At 37.1% G+C, this 20,465-nt stretch overlaps 1 protein-coding gene across 1 annotated transcript in view; it reads right to left on the bottom strand.

Moving 5' to 3' along the window:
- Window positions 1-8,514: 8,514 nt before the first annotated feature.
- Vlet (COMM domain containing 10 protein valette) overlaps window positions 8,515-20,465 on the bottom strand; it is an 88,917-nt gene continuing 76,966 nt past the window's right edge. The window contains exon 7 of the mRNA XM_090401690.1: window positions 8,515-8,690. Within this exon, the coding sequence (XP_090257816.1) occupies window positions 8,652-8,690 (39 nt within the window). The 3' untranslated portion in view covers window positions 8,515-8,651. The remainder of the gene's footprint in view (window positions 8,691-20,465) is intronic.

The raw sequence follows: 20,465 nt of genomic DNA, 5'->3' as shown, positions 1-20,465 counted from the left end.
TTTCCTTAATATGACTGTCTCCCAGATCTTCGGCAAGTTAATACAGCCATATTTGTTGAGATTTGGGGTGTGTTTTAGGGCTTCTGTCGCCTCTAAGAACAATCTCTCTGATTTATATGGGTTTCTGTGTAGTACTTTTGTTTTTCCAGTTGATCCTGTGTGCAGGGGTATCCAGAGCATGGTCTGCTAGGCCTGACTTCCCATAATGATATTTCCGGACATATCGTTTATGTTCGCTGATGCGGATATTCACAGTTCTTCCTGTTTGACCGTAGTAGGCTTGATTGCATGAGCAGGGTACTTGGTAGACTCCTGGATGTGATAAAGGAGGAATGCTGTCCTTGGGTGAGCGGATGAGGGTGGCTAATTTGCTACATGGTCTGAATGTAGTGCGTAGTTTATGTTTAATGAGAATTCTTGAGATCTTTTCGGATGTGCCTTTAATGTAAGGGATGGTGACTGTTTTGTTGTAGTTCTCTGTGGTGGATGGTGGGAGGGGTTTCTTAGGAGTGTTTAGTATTTTGTTTATTTTTTGTGGATTGTAGCCGTTGGCCAAGAAGGTGTGGCGTAAGTGAGTCAGTTCAGCAGTAAGAGCCTTGTCATTTGAACAGATTGCTCTCGCTCTATGGGTTAGCGTTTTTAAAATGCCATATTGTTGAGAAGGATGATGGTGTGATTGTTTGCGTAAGTATCTGCCTGTATGTGTGGGTTTTCTGAAAACTGAAAATGATAAGGAACCATCTGGGAGACGTGTAATGAGTGTATCCAGGAAGGGCAGACAGTTGTTGGCTTCCGGTTCCATAGTAAAGTGGATTTTTGGGTGTTGGCTATTTAAATGTGCTAGGAATGTTTTCAATGTCTCAGGGCCATGTGGCCAAATGGCAAGCACATCATCAACATAGCGTAGCCAAAGTGTTGGTTTGAGAGTGGCTGTATTGATTGCTTGTTTTTCCAGGTGTTCTATGTAAAAGTTGGCTAGGGGGGGGAGAAAGGGGGGAGCCCATGGCTGTCCCATCAATTTGTTTGTATATTTTCCCTTTCCATGTGAAATATCCTGCATGTATTGTGAATTTGAATAGTTCAAATATATCAAGGGGGGGAAGTGTGACTTCAGTAGATTGAGGGTTTCTATTAGTGGTACATTTGTGAATAGTGAAGTGATGTCAAAGCTTACTATTAAGTCTGAGCTTTTTAGGGTGAGGTGTTGTAAGATGCTTTTTAGGTGTGCTGAATTTTTGATAAAGGAGGGAGAATTGTTAGTGAGAGTGGCTAGTAGCTTTGCTAAATGTCTAGCCAGTTTGTATGTGGGACTATTTATACTGTCCACAATTGGGCGTAGGGGTGTGCCTGGTTTGTGAATTTTTGGTGATCCATAGATCCTCGGTGTTCTAACATGGAAGGGTTTGAGTTTGTTAACTGTGTCTTTGGGTCAGGAAGTGACTTTTTTTAATAATTTTCGTGCCGTATTCTTTTGTGTGTTGGTGGGATTGCGATCTATAATTTTGTATGTTGACTGATCTTGTAATAGTGTGTGCATTTTGTTTTCATATTCAGTTGTGTCCATCACCACGGTTGCATTTCCTTTGTCTGCTTTTGTTATGGTAATCTGGCTGTTGTTGTGTAGCTCTTTTATAGCCATGAATTCCTTATGTGGGATATTATTTTTTGGAGGCTTGGACTTGATTAGGATGTTGGCCACATCTAAACGTATGTTGTTAGCTATTGTTGGAGGCAGGTCGTAAATTCCTCGTTCGATGGACGCTATTATTTCGGCTTTTGGAACTTGCTTGGGAGTTATGGCAAAGTTGTGCCCTCGACTTAAAGCAGTTGTGGCTTCTTTGCTTAAGGTGAGTGACGATAGATTCACAACGACGAGGTCTTGTTGTAATTGCGGTCGTTGTATGGTGTTCTGTTGTTGTAGATTTTCGAACTTCTTTTGGTGCCGGTTTTTGACTCTGTCGAATTCTTTTTTTGCCGTTGCGTCGGTGATGTTCTCTAAGATCTGCCAAAGTTCCGTATTTAGAATATTATGCAGTGATTCTCGTAATGCGCGTTCTTAGAGGCGACAGAAGCCCTAAAACACACCCCAAATCTCAACAAATATGGCTGTATTAACTTGCCGAAGATCTGGGAGACAGTCATATTAAGGAAAAACTAGCACTTTTCTAGGACTCTAGCAATATATGATAGCGTTTTTTTTTTTTTTTTTTTTTTTTTCAGATAGAGGGCGCCAAAATCAGGACTCTAGTCTTTGTGTTGCTGCTACAATTTTGTTAATGTACACCATGTTGTTTTAGTCTCGCGTATTGTGACAAACAGTGTTTTTGTGCTCTGAAGATGCTGGTTATAATACCAGCGAAATATCAGCATCAAGTTAATAAATTAATTATTTACTTAGTTTCTGTGTTCTATTATACCGTTAAAATAATAAACAACATACCTCTGGACATGTCAAAGTAAGATCTGTGGAAGGCTCATACAGTTGCTCTGGACATTTTCAGGAACTTAGATCTGGCATGGTGTTTCTCAATTCCAGTGTTCTTAGCAAACTCTTGTTATACTGTCTTTTCCTAGTCCTTTGTAACTGGCAATAAGTTTTAACTGCTACACTCAATATACGACATGGTGAATCCTCAGTCTTTCAGGATTTTATTTTTTCTCTCAGTAGATTTAAACTTTAGTTATGTTGGGCAGTTGACAAACTTTTAAAATTATTCATTAATTGAATTTACTACAGTGTTTCACTAATAATATACATTGCTTGGAAAGAAATCAATGGACACCGTATTGTGAGGAACCCACCTTAATAAGATGCAAGACCTTTCGCTGTGATGACTGGAACAAACCAATGGGGCATAATTTTCACGAGCAGACGATAGCAATCAATGGGAATTTTGGATGATTCTTCCTGTAAGAATGTAAGTACAGGAGTGTTGTGAAGCAGATGTCCCTTGAACTCATCTGACACTCCAGTTCATCCCAGATGTTCATTAAGGTTGAGATCAGGGTTCTGTGGAGGCCAGTCAAGTGTTTTTAGCAGCATTATGACAAGGTGCACTGGTTTGCTGAAAGAGACAAGTCAGTTTCATAGAACGCCACAAAGTAGGAAGCATTTCATTGTCCAGAATATTCAATGTTCGTGGCCCCACAAGCAGAGGTAGGCCAAACCAGGGGAAAACAGGACCACACACTGCATCCTCTGAATTTCATGGTTGGGTTATGCATTCTGACAGATGTTCACCACCATACCAGTCTATCTGCTCGATAGAGCTTGGGGGGGGGGGGGGGGGAGAGCATGATTCGTCGCTCCATAACACAGCTTTCCAAGCTTCCACGCCTGGTTGTACAATGCTCTTTTCACCACTGAAGATGAATCTGCATGTTGGGTCAGGTAATGTAAGACTTGCATTACATTCGATTCTGAATGCTTTTGTGCAGATTCATGTTAAAGTCAATGCCCAGAAATCTGCATTCAATGGGTTGGCTGACAAATGGCGATTGTTACATATTATTCTTCAAAGCACCCTAGGTCAAGTTCACTGAGTGTGGTGGGTCATCCACTGCAGGTAGCACTTGTAGTTGACTCCCTGAGCTTCCATCTCAGTATGGTATCACTGATCGTTGACCTGAGAGGGAACAATTTACTGAATGGATAGGCCTGAAACATGGTATCCTATCACAACACTGCTTTCAAACTCCTCAGTTCCATTCTTGTGGTCATTTCACACCTGGACACAGTTGCAATGACTTGGGAGCATCATATTCCTCCAATTTATACCAGCTACAAACACCTAACTCGTTATTATGGAAGGATGCACCTTGCCTATGGAAGCGGCGGTGTCTGTTGGCTTCTTTCAAAGCAGTGTGTATATATATCAAGATTTTCATGCATATGTATAGGTTTAAATAACTTAAAAATTTAGATTTTTTTACTTTTGTTCTGATTTCTTAAATGGAGGGATTTATTATGCCACTGTCTTTTATCCATCACTGACTTATCATGTGCTGGTCAGAAACTGCCCAGTGATATTCCCACCAACCTTTCATCAGTGCTAATCTTCATATTATCCTTCATTGAGGTGAAGACTGACTTAAGTCTAGTTCATTCAAAATAAGTCCTAATTTCTCCAAAAAAACTTTTACTCCTGAAGTAATCCAGATAAGATCAAATCTCTCTCTATTCTCAGACTAAATAAAAAATTACCTCGATTCATTCCTATCAAATGCCATTTGACATCTACAGCTGCTTCAGTCCAATAGTCTGGCTGTTACTTTTTCTTCAACAAGTGGTCATATTTTGGGAACACTGTTCTCACTTAATATCTTTCAAAATCCTTGAAAATGTCAAGGAAGTAATTTACTAATTGACAATCCCATTGTTATTATTCTTTCATGGATGTCAAGTAAATTTGCATTTATAATTCCTTCACTTTTCTTTAAAAAATCATAAGCAATATAATCAGTATCTGCACACAGTCATCTGGGTTCAAAGTGACTGAACTAGCCCATTGTCCTCTTCTGTCATCCTAATATATTTTGAACAATTCTCATCTGCTCTTTAATGAGCAAATTATCAGTAAATTATTTTTCTGTTCCCAGCCTCATACACCATAATGATTTTACACCTTTCAAAAAAACTTAGCCTTCATTAGGAACTTTATTAATAAACATTTTTTAGTACATTACTTTTTGACTACACATGCTTAAATGTCAATAATGGAAGTGATTTGCTGATATCTTCATGATTCATGTTACTCTTATTAATATCTTCACTTATCTTTCCTAATTTCCATTTAAACTTTCTGACTGTTACTGTAGAATATATAAACTCATTGGATAAAACATTAGAGATAGGGGTGATGAGAAGTTGACAATGGCATCCCCCCGTGCAAAGTGAAACATAACCAAAAGGAATGCAGACAGTGGGGCTTCTCAACAATGTAGTGCAATTGACAAACATGGGTATATGTGGCAATCTTAGTGACTTTGACTGTGGATGTATTATTGGAGCATTACAGTGGGTCATTCTATTGCCCAAGTGGTAAGAACCCTAGAGTTCCCAAGGGCAACAGTATCAAGGGTCTATCATGAATATACCATCAACAGATGTACCAGTGAGCAAATGCTGGTGACCACCCATCATTGATGAACAGGGTCAACGCAGACCTTCCAGGCTCGTAACAGACCAACCACAGGGCAATGGTGGCACAAATCACAACCAGATTCAATGACAGAGGTCCAAGCAGCATCATCAAGAGAACTGTACAGCGCACCCTGCATACCATGGGGAGCCAACGCCTTAATTGTGTACCACTGTTAACAGCTCGTCATCGGGCATTGTACCTTGCTTGCATTGGGATCATGAAAACTGGATCTCTGCAGAGTGGACTAGAGTTATGTGGTCTGATGAATCCCATTATCAGTTGTACTGAGCTCATGGGAGGGGGGTGGGCCTTCGACAGCATGAGGCCATAGCCCTGGTTACAGCCTCATGCATACATTGCGCCAAGTTGGTTCTGTTCAAGAAGTGGTGGTTCTGTGATGGTTTGGAAAGTCTTCTCATGTGACACATTAGGTCCCTTAGTGTGTTTGGAGAGGTCCTTAAATGATGCAAGCTAACAGAATGTGTTTATTGATCACCTACACACTTTCATGGCCTTTGTGCATCCTCTAGCCAATGGCCTGTTTCAGCAGTACAATGGGCTGCCCCACCAGGCTGCAACCACCCAGGCATGGCTTGAAGAACACTCATCTAAAAGTTCATCCAGTGGCTCCCAAGGTACCCAAGATTTAAATCTGATCGAATCTCTCTGGGATGCTGTAGAGCAAGACATCACATCCATGTATCTGGGATCAGCATCTAATGTGCAGTATTGGACAATGCTGCAATTACCTCCAGCATCTGGTGGAGTCAATGCCTCGGAGAGTACAGGCTGTTATTCGCACTAGAGGAGGAGGACTGACATGCTATTGGGTAGGTATCCTAATGTTTTGTAATTCTCGTAGAAAGGCTTAAACGTTGGTTATACATGCTTACTAAATAACTTAAGGAAAATACAACATACAATAGAATATACATTAAATTAAACTTTAATATATTTCCAATATTTCGGCAACGTCACGTTGCCATCTTCATAGGAACTTATAATAAAGACACGTGCACACAGGCGCTAAACACGGTAAATGAGAACAAAGCAAGGAAGCTATGGTTTCCCTAAAAGTCCTGATGGTGCCCCCTAGCAGGCTATGTAGGTATTCTTGGCCGTTGGGATGAAGGTCTCCTGATGTAAGCCTCCCAAATTTGGGGCGGTCTCATGCAGCCAAACTTGTTGAGGTTTGGCATGTTTCTTAGGGCTGAGGCTGATTCTATGAATAGTCTTTCATATTTGAACTTGCTACGGTGTATTATTGTGGCTTTCTTCCACCATAATTCTGTGGCGTGTATCCAAAGCATGGTCTGCAAGACCAGAGTGGCTGTATTAGTGAAACCGGATGTAGTCCTTGTGTTCTGAAATTCTGATATTAGCTGTCCTGCCTGTTTGGCCAAAGTAGGACAACTTACAGCTGCAAGGGACCTGGTGTACACCAGGTAGGTCTAGGGGGAGTGGTTGGTCTTTAGTGGAGCAGAAAAGGGATGCCAATTTTCTCTATGGTCTGTAACAACACCCCAGAATCAAGTTCACCCTGGAAAAAGAGGAAAACAACAGCCTCCCTTTCCTAGACCACACTAGTCACCCGCCAGCCTGATGGAACCTTGGTTTTCTCAGTTTATAGAAAACCCAACCATACAGGCAGATACATTCACCAACAATTCCACCATCCCCCCTCACAACAATATGGAGTTGTTAAGACATTAAACAACAGGGCTAAACTAATCTGTTCAAATGACAGTGCCCTAACCAATGAACTAAATCACATCCTCAACAATTTCTCAGTCAATGGCTACCCCTAAAAAAAATATTGAAACCAGTAAACCCCCCCTCCCCTTCACAACAAGGATTACCCTAAAGTCATCACCATTCCCTACATCCGATGCACCTCGGAAAAAATTACGAAAATCTTAAAAAAACATGACATGACCTCTTGTTACAGAGCGTATAGAAAATTGGCATCCCTTATCTGCTCCACTAAAGACCAACCACTCCCCCTAGACCTACTTGGTGTACACCAGGTCCCTTGCAGCTGTAAGTTGTCCTACTTTGGCCAAACAGGCAGGACAGCTAATATCAGAATTTCAGAACACAAGGACTACATCCGGTTTCACCAATACAGCCACTCTGGTCTTGCAGACCATGCTCTGGATACACGCCACAGAATTATGGTGGAAGAAAGCCACAATAATACACCGTAGCAAGTTCAAATATGAAAGACTTCATGGAATCAGCCTCAGCCCTAAGAAACATGCCAAACCTTAACAAGTTTGGCTACATGAGACTGCCCCAAATTTGGGAGGCTTACATCAGGAGACCTTCATCCCAATGGCCAAGAATACCTACACAGCCCGCTAGGGGGCACCATCAGGACTTTTAGGAAAACCATAGCTTCCTCGCTTCGTTCTCATTTACTGTGTTTAGTGATTGCATGCACGTGTCTTTATTGTAAGTTCCTATGAAGATGGCAACGTGATGTTGCAGAAATATTGGAAATATATTAAAGTTTAATTTAATGTATATTCTATTGTACGTTGTAATTTCCTTAAGTTATTTAGTAAGCATCTAATGTTTTGTTCATTGAGTGTATAAATACACACATCAACAGTCTTTAAATATTTAGGGTCTTAATATTCATTCATACTTAATTATGAAAAGTTTGAAATAATGTATATTTTGAACTTTACTAACAGACAAAATATACAGTTAATGCATAACTTAATAATAAATCTGCATATGATAAGTACATCTTTATGGCAAGATATAGCCAATTTCTGGACAGTGTTATGTGGCTTTCTATTCTTTTACATAGAGAATTTATAATGATGTATATAATGCAATCAGGACTTAGGTATTTCATGATAACATGCAAGTTTACTATATAAATAAACGAGGAAATAGATTTTGTCTGTATAAGCAATGTACAAGATATCACAGAGATATTGCATTAAATCTAGAAGTAACAAACTGTCAGGATAAACATTAGGTGGAGCTTCCTTTCCCTTTAAGCAGTTTAACAATGTTCTTGGCCTCCAGGAATTCATGAGAGGATGAATAATAACAATAACAAATGTCTAGCTAACAAAATATTGTTATTTTGTTAGCTAGACATATTAAATGATCATTATATGCTTTCAGTGTAGATAATTATAGTACGTGATTTTGATGCAGTTTTGTTATAGCCAACTTTCAATCTCCACTGTTTGCAATTAGTTTAAAATGGCTATAAAGCCATGTTGTAGCTTGTAAAATGCATGTTTGCTAAAATCTTGTGCAAGTTAATCTTATAAAAATCTAGTACATACTCCAAATTTTGCATGTTTACATCAGCAGAAAAAATAGTGATTAATTAAAATGAGTAACATTTAAAATTATAACAACCTTGATGCAATTTTATTTTTTTGTAACATTTGAATACACACACATCCATAAATTACATACTATTTGGTTAAAAGATCAGTTATCAAAACTTAATAAGAAAATTTGGAACATCTGTAGTTTTTATCTCAGTGCATCCAGTTGTGCTTGAATGACTTCCAGCTAACAAAGGAGAAAAAAATTATATTAAAAATATTAACTCAACACTATAAGCCTTATTCATAATTAAGAGATGTTTGAAAAATTGCGTATACCAAGATTAGTTTTATGAATATAGCCTATTAAAGGTCTCAACAAGAGAAAACAGAATTGCTAATTTTATAAGCTATGGTTATACTGAGGTTGCAATGGATTACCAGTTGGAAGAACTCTGCAGGACATTTAGACATTATGTCCATTCCTTAAAAAAAAAAAAAAAAAAAAATACAGCGAATATAGTAACACTGTTATATTTCTGAGTAAGAGATAAATATTGTCTATCCCCTGCTTTCTTTTATCTCTATTTTCCAAGTAATCTAATAAAGATTCATAATAATCCTTTAATTTTGTTTGCAGAAAATAAAGAAGTGGAAGCAGAAACTGCAAAACTTGATACGGGTTCTGAGTTTTAAAATCAGTTTATAGTGCTGATTTTGAAACACAGAACTTGAAAAATATAATGAAATGTCATGTTCTTAATTGACAAAAGAAAATTACGAACTTTAGAAAATTAACAACAAAAACATGCTGTTGAAAGTTTTTCACTTGGTTGTATATTAAATTGAAGTTGCCAAAAAATTATATTCTCGTTTAATCCTTCAGCCTGGTAGTTTACAGGAAACCATGCTCATGTGGTTTGGTCTATGTAAGATAGACAAGCCATAGTTTCAATGTGAAAGAGAAGAAACATAAAGACATTGAGCACAAAAGAAAGGAGATATCAGGTCTGGCTCACCATATTTCAACTACTAGCCATACAAGAGACCAGGATATTTCCACTATGATGTATTTAGAAGAAAATATTTTCTCTAGACTTCTCAAAGAATCCATGACAGTTATCTAATTACATGGCTTTCTTAACAGAAACCAAGAACATGTACTGAATGACATCTGGAAATTTCTCATTAGATGTTTTAAAATCATGTTAGATTTCAATTATCTTCAATGTTTACCAGGTGACAGCTGACCAGTGGCGGCTCATACATAAGCACTGCGACACTGCCGCACCCCCAAGGAAAAAATTTAATTTAATAAAAAATATTTTATTAATAAAAAAAAACTATTTAATAAAAAATAAAATTATAAATAATAACAATGCTTACAACATTATATGAATGCAATACAACATGTTAAAGGTTACAGCTTATGCTTTGATATTGATTGAATAGTTAATAATTGGAATTGTTCGATTAATGTTTTAGATTGCACTGCAATGTAATGCAGTCTCGGAATTATCACGTTAGGTCAATTGCAGCTAGTCGCGCTGATATTCGTTTGCACTTCTCATTGCACATTACCAGTGATTCTGATACTGCTCGTTTAGGCAGCGTATTGTATGCTTGCACATGTTATTTCTACGAGATAGGAAACTTTTATTATTGGTGCATGTTCATGGTGAGGGCGAACTATTTTTTGTAAATCTTATTTTATTTTGTTAAAATAACATATAGTTATTATAAATACAAGGCTGAATTATGATGAGCATCACTGTTGAAAATATGAAAATTATATTTTTTCAATTATCGTTACACGAAACAAATGCACTGTGATCTAACGCAGTGTCAGAATTATTTCTGACAATTATTTATTTCTGCGAGATACGAAACTTTTATTATTGGTGTTTGTTCATGGTGACAGCAAAATATTTTTAATAAAGCAATTTTTTAATATGCAAATTTATTTATTAATAAAGTGGTTACTGATTAGGAAAAAAAATTTTTTTTTTTTTTTTTTGTCTATGCAGCATCCCCACTGCAGCCGACGCATGCATTCTTGCTAGGATGAATTTATTTATTTCGAATGTAACAATTTTTTCAGCTTTTGAACAACTCTGCAGTCATTTATTTGTATGTATATTTTATGTACTTTTTTTATAAACCCCAAAAAAGCCACAAGTTTGGTGTGTAAAGAATTAGTTTTTTTTTTTTTTACTAATTATATGAAGAACCAAAGGCTTCAATTCGGCGACATGAACTTATTTAAGTTAAGGGATATTACATCCCATATTGTTTCTTAGCTGAATAAGAAACTCAAATAGTTTCATGTCGAATATAGAAACTATATGAAGTTCGGCGATTCCAAGCATAAGCAAATACCTGGATAGTGCACCTGACCCATTTGGTAGTGCAACACACTGAGGCAACTCACAGTAAGGGTGGAGCAAGCTCCGATCACTATTCTTGGTATTTTACCCATAATGTGAACTTAGCTCCTAGGAGCTGTATCACTGTTCTACATTATGAGAGAAGGTCACTACCCAGACAGGTTTCAACCTTTATTGAGGTCTCATCAGTGAGTAGGTAGACCTAGTTAATACCAAGTTTGTAGCGAACAGAACTTACATACCCTACTATGAGAATTTCCAAGAAGATGTCCTAATAAATTACTAATTATATGAAGAGCCAAAGGCTTCAATTCGGCGACATGTAATGGGATGTAATATCCCTTAACAATAAGTTAAGGGATATTCCCATATTGTTTCTTAGCTGAATAAGAAACTCAAAGAGTTTCATGCCAAATATAAACTATATGAAGTTCGGCAATTTCAAGCATAAGCAAATACCTGGATAGTGCAACTAACCCATTTGGTAGTGCAACACTGTGGCAACTCATAGTAAGGGTGGAGCAAGCTCCGATCACTATTCTTGGTATTTTACCCATAATGCGAACTTAGCTGCTAGGAGCTGTATTACTGTTCTACATTATGAGAGAAGATCACTACCCAGACTGGTTTCAACCTTTATTGAGGTCTCATCAGTGAGTAGGTAGACCTAGTTAATACCAAGTTTTTGCACTACCAAATGGGTCAGTTGCACTATCCAGGTATTTGCTTATGCTTGGAATCGCCGAACTTCATATAGTTTCTATATTTGGCATGAAACTCTGAGTTTCTTATTCGGCTAAGAAAAAATATGGGATGTAATATCCCTTAACTTATATAAGTTCATGTCGCCAGATTGAAACCTTTGGCTCTTCATATATTTAGCAATTTATTAGGACACCTTCTTGGCAATTCTCATAGTAGGGTATGTAAGTTCTGTTCGCTACAAACTTGGTATTAACTAGGTCTACCTACTCACTGATGAGACCTCAATAAAGGTTGAAACCGGTCTGGGTAGTGACCTTCTCTCATAATGTAGAACAGTAATACAGCTCCTAGGAGCTAAGTTCACATTATGGGTAAAATACCAAGAATAGTGATTGGAGCTTGCTCCACCCTTACTATGAGTTGCCTCAGTGTGTTGCACTACCAAATGGGTCAGTTGCACTATCCAGCTATTTGCTTATGCTTGGAATCGCCGAACTTCATATAGTTTCTATATTTGGCACGAAACTCTTTGAGTTTCTTATTCGGCTAAGAAACAATATCGGATGTAATATCCCTTAAGTTTTTTTTTTTTTCAATGAGTAATAAAATATCTTATTATCCTAATTCATTTTATTTGTAAAAACTCAAATATTTCCTTCCCTGTATTATCAGCAGTCTATATCAGTCTAATATATGGGCAAAATTTGGAGTAATTTTTCCTACAAATTTTACAAAAGAAAATATTGTTGTGTGCTGGCCTGGTTTGATGAGTAGTTAATGTATCTGATCTCTAACCAATAGGCTGCAGTTTGAATCCCCACTGTGGGCATAAATGTGATTGTCTTTAGGTGGAAGATGAATTTCATTACCCAGTGCAAGCCCAATGCTCTGTTTACTGAAGGCCTGAAGTGGCTTGAATAAGTTCCAGGTTTGATCTCTAGGGAAGGATTTCCAGACTATGTAAAAAATATACAAAAAATCAAATAAAATCAATAAAACTAGAAAAAAAAAATCCTTATTTTATCCATGATATAAATATACTATAGGTTTACAAATAAAACTTTTGTGGTAGGAGTTACATAAATAAATGGAACTATATAGCAAGTGAAAATGTCTTTCCATCTTACACTCTTCTAATAAAGAAAGAAAGACAAACATATCTGCAAACAGTCACTGGTTCTTCTATAAGCCACAAGAAATACAAAACATAAGAAGATTAGTGCTAATCTGTAACTTTTTTTTTTTTTTATATTTAGCTTTCTTCGTCTTCTTCCCCCTCCCTCTTTATGTGTGTTAATTGTGAAAAGTGATATACACTATCTTCAAATCTGAAGTCACCTAAAAAAGGAAAAATAATCTATAAAAAGTTCCTCTTTTTTCTGGCAGTTTAATGGTATTGAGGCAAGCATTCCCACAAATAGTACAAACATACATAAAAATCAATTAAAGTATACTTCACTAATACTTAATGAAATGAATAAAAAATTTTCTGTCAGATGGTAAACTAAGTCATCCTAATACTCGTATGGATTAGAGTTGGTTCCCTCCACATGTTCAAAACTTAGACAGCTTTCTTCATAAAAATGCAGAATAATTCTCTGTCCATATTTTTAAAATTAATTTCAAGTGATTTTCAGAACAGTTTTATGAATGCTTCTTGTTGCAATCCGATATTGTTGCTTTGAGCAACAACAACAAAATTACTCAGGACTTTTAGCAGTTCTGGTCCTATCAACCACTTTGGAAGCATTAAGTACTTTCCTACTTCATTATAGTAGCACTGATTGAATTACTGATGAACAGACTTTGTACTTAATATAAACAGGAATGGTTTTTTTAAACTGCTTGTCTTAAATACTGAAAAATTTTACTTACATCAGGAATAGCAACCTATGGCACACTGGACCCCAATGATAATAAAAAAAGTAAGCCCATTTATGTAAAAAGTATTAACCAAAAACTGATATAGGAAGTTTAGTAATGAAGTAATTTTTTCATGTAGTACTGTCATATCCTGTACACCCCTTGAGGGTACATGGCAGGAATTTGATGATGATGATGATCTGTAGAAAAAAAGGTAAAACTTAGTAATTATTTTTAGGAGTTTTGTTTTGTGCATCTTTTGCTCATTCACTTGTTTGATCCTGAGGTGCCAAGCATTAGCAACAGCAGTGCATCGCAGGTTGTTGTCAGCAGTTTACAATTGATACTCCTATGCTATGGAGTTGTGCTTTGGTCATCCTTTGTGAACATTTGTAGTTTTTTTTTTTGAAAATTAAATCTTGTTTTTACATTCAGTTAGCCAGCACAGTGCAAAAGAAAATGAGTAAAAAAAAAAAAAAAAGAAACAGAAGCAGTGAATTCAATAAATAGTGGGAAAATGAGTTCTTATTTATAGCATATCTGTCAGAAAAACGGTTGGGCATTGTTTGTGAAAACATTTTCTCGCATAATAAAAGCCATCATCTTAACAGACACCATAAAACACAACATTAGACTGAAAGAGGAGGAAAACTGAAGCTAGTGCTCAGGTCTGGATTAGGGAGAGAATATGTGATTAAGAAAAAGGAAGAAATTAAAAAAAAAAAAAAAGGTGAAATATGTTTGTTAAAAGAAGTTATCACAGTTTGGGCAATAACAGAAGTGTCCCAAGAAATTGCTTCAGCATTAGCCAAAAAATTGAAGTCTTTCTCTGATGGAGAAGAAATTGTTAAGCTTTGTCTCCAAATATTTGCACGATGCCTTAGTGATAAAAAATGTCGAAGGAAAGGTAGGCAAAATTGCTCTGTCAAAGCAAACAGTTACCAGATACACCGAAGAACTCTCTCGTGTATCTGAACAACTGAAAGACCTTGTCTGTGCTTGTACTTTTTTGCTTTAGCTTTGGACAAACCTGCTGATAGATGTAATGTAGTCCAGTTAAGCATTTTTCTAAGAAGAAGAATTGATGATAAGTTTAACGTTTTTGAAGAACTTAGTGGTCTTTTGAATCACTTCATGGAAAAAACGAGAGAATCCTACATATTTGAGAAAGTAAAATCACATCTAGAAATTCTACAAGTAGATATTCTAGTATACTCAGTGTTTGTACTGACAAAGCACCATCAGTGATAGGTAAAGTCAGTGGGACTACAACTTTGCTTGAAAACTTTTGACCATCCTTGACTAAAATATCACTGCATTATACACCAAGAGTAATTGTGTGGAAAAATGTTAAATTTGCAGCATGTTATGTTACCAATTATGAAATGCATGAATAAAATTAAAGCAAGAGGATTAAGCAGAAGAGAATTCAGAGAATATTGAAAGGTTAGATTTGGAATATGGCGATCTCATTCTTCATTGTGAGGTGCACTGGCTTTCCAGAGAAGGTTCTGAGTAAATTTTGGAAACCAAAAAATACTATTCATAATTTTCTAGAAGAGAAAAAGAGCCCTTTTATGTGATAACAACTGGCTGTTTAACTTAGCATTTTTTGATTGATATTGCCAGCCATCTCAATGATCTAAATTTGAAATTGCAGAGCAAGAACAAACGTTTTCCTAGTTTAATGAATGATATTAATGGGTTCAAGATTAAGTTAAAACTGTCAGTTAGAAAATGAAGATTTCAGCCAGTTTCTGCACTTAAAAGAGCAGAATGAATGTGCTGAAGATAATGGCAATTTCACAAAATATATTGAAAAAATCAGGTTGTTGCAAGAGTCAGTTGAAAGTTGTTTTTGTGATTTTGCTAAAGAAGAGGAGTGCATACTTGCATTTCTAACCCATTTACGCTTAGTGAACAAAAAATCATGAAGATGCCTAGTAACATACAAATGGATCTTATTGATTTGAAAACAAATTCATTATTGAACATGAAATTTGATGAACTTCCCTCAGTCTCAAATGCTTCTGACATAATTTCTGGTGTTCATTACCCTGTGAGCATTTTTCAGAATTAAGAAAATTTGCCCAGAATTATATCTCTCATTTCGTAACAATGTACAGATGTGAACAAGCATTTTCAGCCATGAAATTGATTAAAACACAAAATTTGCTGATGATTGACTGATTCAAATTTCAAGAATTCTCTGGTACTCTCAGTAACTAATTTAACTCTAAACATTAAAAGTTTGGCAAAATCAAAACATACTGAAAAGTCTCATTAAGTAATGCTTATCCTGTTTTTATATTAAATCAATATATCATGTCTATATTAAATATATCTATATTAACATATTTTTACAGGAAATGTTTAAGGATACAAGAGCTATAATGATGCATCTGAAATTATACGTGAAAATAATCGATGCATGGAAAATAAAAAAAGGTGGGCCATCCCTGACTTACATCACATTGATTCTGATACAACTAACACTCACACTACCATGAACATTAGCTAGGTTTGTTATGATTTTAGGCTTGTATGAGTTCAGTGACTTGCTCACCATTGGTGAGCAAGTCATGTGTATAAGATTTGCTGATGACATAGCCCTTGTAGCAGAAAACAGAAGAACGTTAAAAACAATGCTAGAATTACTAAATAATAATAACCTTGAAAAATATAAAATGAAAATCAATACAGATAAGACTAAAATCATTGTTACAGGCAAAATCCCTATCAATATAGAGCATATAGACATCAGCAGGAAACAAATAAAACAAGTGAAAAGCTTTAAATATTTAGGAAGCCTAATAACAGAAGATGGCAGAACAAGAGAAGACATAAGATCAAGACAAGGCAAAAGCCAAATTCTCTAAGATGAAAAGCATTTTAACAGGAAAACTCAACCTACAATTGAAAAAAAAATTAGTAAAGTCACTGATATGGAGCATTGCACTGTATGGATGTGAAACCTGGATTCTAGGCAGAGAAGATGTAAGAAGATTGGAGGCTTTTGAAATGTGGTGCTGGCGCTGCATGAACAAAATAAAATGGACAGAAAAAAAATCAAACCAACAAGTCCTGAGAGAGATAAACGAAACAAGAACTCTAATTAAATCGATCAAAATTAGAAGGGATAGGTGGTTTGGACATATACTTCGACATGATGGACTTGTGAAAAGAATAACTGAAGGCAAAATAGAGGGGAAAAGAAGAAGAGGCAGACCAAGGAAAGCTTTCTTGAACAAGTCAAAGACAGCATGGGTTTGAGGAGTTACCAGGAGGTTAAGAAGAAAGCCAATGACAGAGCGGAATGGAGGAAACTGCTGCTGAGCTACCAGTCCCAAGACTGATGCAACTGATGAATGAATTCAGTGATTTCTCGGACATATGAACAAATCTTCACCCTCGAATGGGTTGGTGTGTCAAATGACTTCTTGTATTGCATCAATTGTGCATGTGGGAGTGCACTTGCATTTCATTGTCACCCACACACAAGAGAATTCAATTCCTGCAACAAATAAATGCCATGTGAGGGATGGAAAATTTTACAGTTATAATTTTATGCATTTGTACCTTCAGTTATCGAACTCTTGAATTATCCAACAAACAAATTATTCTTCTGCTGTGGTTTGATAATTCACGGATTGCTGTGTATTTTCAATTAACTGCATACATGACAAAAGAAAGGTCTTCCAATTCAGTCACTCATTAGATTATTATGTACAGCATTAAGAATTGACTTCTGGAAGATTTCCACTAATATGTGTGCAAAGATGTTGTCTACATGTGTAAGAAATTAGAGAATAGAGATTCTGCAAGTTGTCCAACTGTGTCAGGCAAACTGCAGATAAGACAATACAAAATAACAAACAAGTGGATTATTATATCTGTACACAAATGCGAGTAGCAGAAACAAAACAAAGGGATAGAGTTTGTTGCCTTAGTCAATATATTGCAACCTCGAATTGTAGGTATTAGTGAGACCTGGCTATCAGAATCAGACCTACTAACTGGTATTGAGTGTCAAAGGTATAGTATTTTTAAGCAGGAGAGAGAGAGGATACGGGTGCAAAATTAAGGATGCGAGTATTACAGCGCAAAAGCAGAGGGTGAAAGAAATGATAGCCGTAGCGGGAACGAATGATTTGAAAGGAGATAAATTTGATATGAGAGAGGACTTAAAGGAATTCTTAGAGGTAGCGAAAGAAAAGAGTGACAGAGTTAGGATAGTGAATCTGTTGCCGCAGTATGACAGAGAAGAGTTTAGAAGAAGGGCCATAATCGCAAATGACTTTATGCGCAGGTTATGCAGATGGTGTGGTGTGGAGTGAGTTTGATGGGCGAAAGGATTTGTACAAGATGGATGGCTTACATTTGAATGGATTTGGTGTGCGAAGACTGGAAAAAGTGTTGCTGAGTGAAGTGAGAGTGGATGTGCAAAATCAGGGAAACTATGGGAAACATCAGTGAGGCAGTTGAGTGTAAGAATGTATGTAATGTGCCCGAGCCAGTACGAAGGACAAGAAATCAGAATAGGATAGTTAGTATAATGCATCAAGATAGGGGTGGGACAAATTGACCTCTGCATTTCATGTATACTAATGCCAGGAGTATTAGGAACAAGGAAGAATTTTTGGCCTTGGTTGGCTCTTCCTGGCCACAGGTTATTGGCATCAGTGAAACATGGCTGACAAAAGATGATAGTTAGTGGGATAGAATGTATAGGGTATAGTATGTTCAGGAGGGACAGAGAGAATAAAATGGGGGGAGGAGTGTTATTGATGATAGCTGATGAACTGCAGCCATGGAGAATAGAAGTTGTATTGCAGGATAGTGAAAAGAACTCATTTGAGGCTATTTGGTGTGAGATTGAGACTAATGGAACAAAATATACAGTTGGGTGCTGCTATAGACCAGGTGATGGAATAGACAGTGGAGATAGTATGCATACACAAATTGATGAAATGAGTGGAAGGAGGGTAATTATTATGGGGGATTTCAACTATGGTAACATTGATTGGAAAGAGGAGAGGACACATGTGAGGAAGGAACTGGATTTTCTTCAGTTTCTAAGAGATAGCTATCTGAGACAGCATGTAATGGAAAATACTAGGGGTTTGAGAGTGTTTGATCTAGTAATGGCATCTGAGAATCTGACTGTAATGAATATGACTATGTTGCCACCTATTGGTGAGAGTGATCATAGGGTCTTGACCTGGGAGGTGGCTAAATGTGTGAAATTTTCGATTAAGACAAGGTACATGTGAAATTACTGTGCTGGCAAGTATAACAAGCTTAGGAGATTGCTTGGTTCAGTGCCATGGCATGCAAAACTGCAAGGGCTGGATGTTGATAGGGCATGGGAAGTGGTCAAGAAGCATTTGCAGGAGGTTATGGCTGACTGTATACCTAGAGTCCGAATATTAAATCAAGTAGGGGTTAATTTGATGAATAACACTATTAAACTTGAGTGGCAAAAAAAGAAACAACTATGGAAGGAATTTAAGGAGAAAGGTGACCTGCAGGTACATGAACGGTGTAAAGCGCAGGCCAGAAGAGTAATGAGGGTGGTAAGAAAAGCAAAAGCGGATTATGAAAGAAAATTAGCCATGCAAGCTAAAGAGAATCCCAAACAGTTCTTTCAACATGCTGCAAGTAAAAGAAAAACAGTACACGGCAAAATGATTTTAAGGAATGGTGATGGTAGGCGGGGTCACCGAATCAGTCGATATAGTGGAATTACTAAGTGAGCACTTTGCAAGAGTATATCATCCAGGTGGTGATATTGAAGGAATGAAGGAACCATTAGTTTATATGGGAATTGTGGTGAATGAATGGAGGCCAAGAGTCTATTACAGAACCTTAACGTGAATACATCTGTGGGATTGGATGGTATACCAGCACGGGTCTTATGTGAAGCGGCTAAAGAATTGTCATTGCCATTGACCATATTGTTTAATCTGACTCTCGGGTCTGGTTTAGTCCCGAAGGGATGGAAAGAGGGGAAAATAGTTCCACTGCATAAAGGAGGATCCAAGATTATTGCAAATTATCGACCGATCAGCATATCAGGAGTTGTTGTCAAGGGAAAAATACAGGAATGGATTGATGAAAATGAGATACTGTATGGGGGGAAAGCATGGTTTTGTGAAGGGTAGATCATGCCTCAGTAACTTGCTCAGGTTTTATAACACAGTGACGGCTGAACTGGAAAAGGGGGTAATAGGTTTACAGTGATAATGCTGGACCTGTCTAAAGCCTTTGACAAGATACCACATGAAATTCTAATATGTAAACTGCAACATATGGGAATGGATATAGGGTTGGTGAGATGGATAGGAGGGTGGTTGATGGAGAGATACCAGAGAGTAGTTTACTCAGGAGTAGAGATCAAAAGACGGCCTGTGGCTACCGGTGTGCCACAGGGTTCCAATGCTGTTTAACGTGTTCATTAACGATACAGGGAAGGAACTGAGAAGAACGGTTAATTTGTTCACTGATGATGCAAAGTTGGGTAGGGCAATAGTAAATGCAGAAGATGTCAAAATTTTGCAGGATGATCTGGATGGATTGGAGGTCTGGGCTAAGGAGAATGGATGTCAATTTAATGTGGCAAAATGTAAGGTTATGCATTTTGGGGTGAAAAGATTAGCAGCAGTATATCACAAACTGTACTCCAGGATATTGATGAGGCCAGGGACTTGGAAGTGTTGGTGGATAGGAAGTTGAAGTTTAGGGGACACATTGCAAAATGTGTCTAAATCAGCTCATCAAATCACTTGGATGCTGAAGAATATTTTGTTGACGAGCAGAGATAAGCAAGTTATTGTTCCTCTGTATCGAACCTTGATAAGACCCCATCTCGACTACTGTGCCCAGATCTGGTCACCTAGATTTCTTCTTGATGGGGAGGAGGGTTGAGAGGATCCAGAGGCGAGTGACCAAGATGATAGCAGGTCTATGGAATGAACCTTATGAAAACAGGTTGAAGATTTGTGGGTTGCAGAAATTGGTTGATAGGTGAAAAAGGGGAGATATGATTGAGACAATCAAATTGCTGA

This window comes from Typopeltis vanoorti, chromosome 12 (genome assembly GCF_054136105.1).
Source record: "Typopeltis vanoorti isolate ZY-2024b chromosome 12, IOZ_Tvanoo_1.0, whole genome shotgun sequence".
NCBI classification, from domain to species: Eukaryota; Metazoa; Arthropoda; class Arachnida; order Uropygi; family Thelyphonidae; genus Typopeltis; species Typopeltis vanoorti.
The sequence above is the reverse complement of the archived record's forward strand: the minus strand, read 5'-3'. Positions and strand labels throughout refer to the sequence as shown.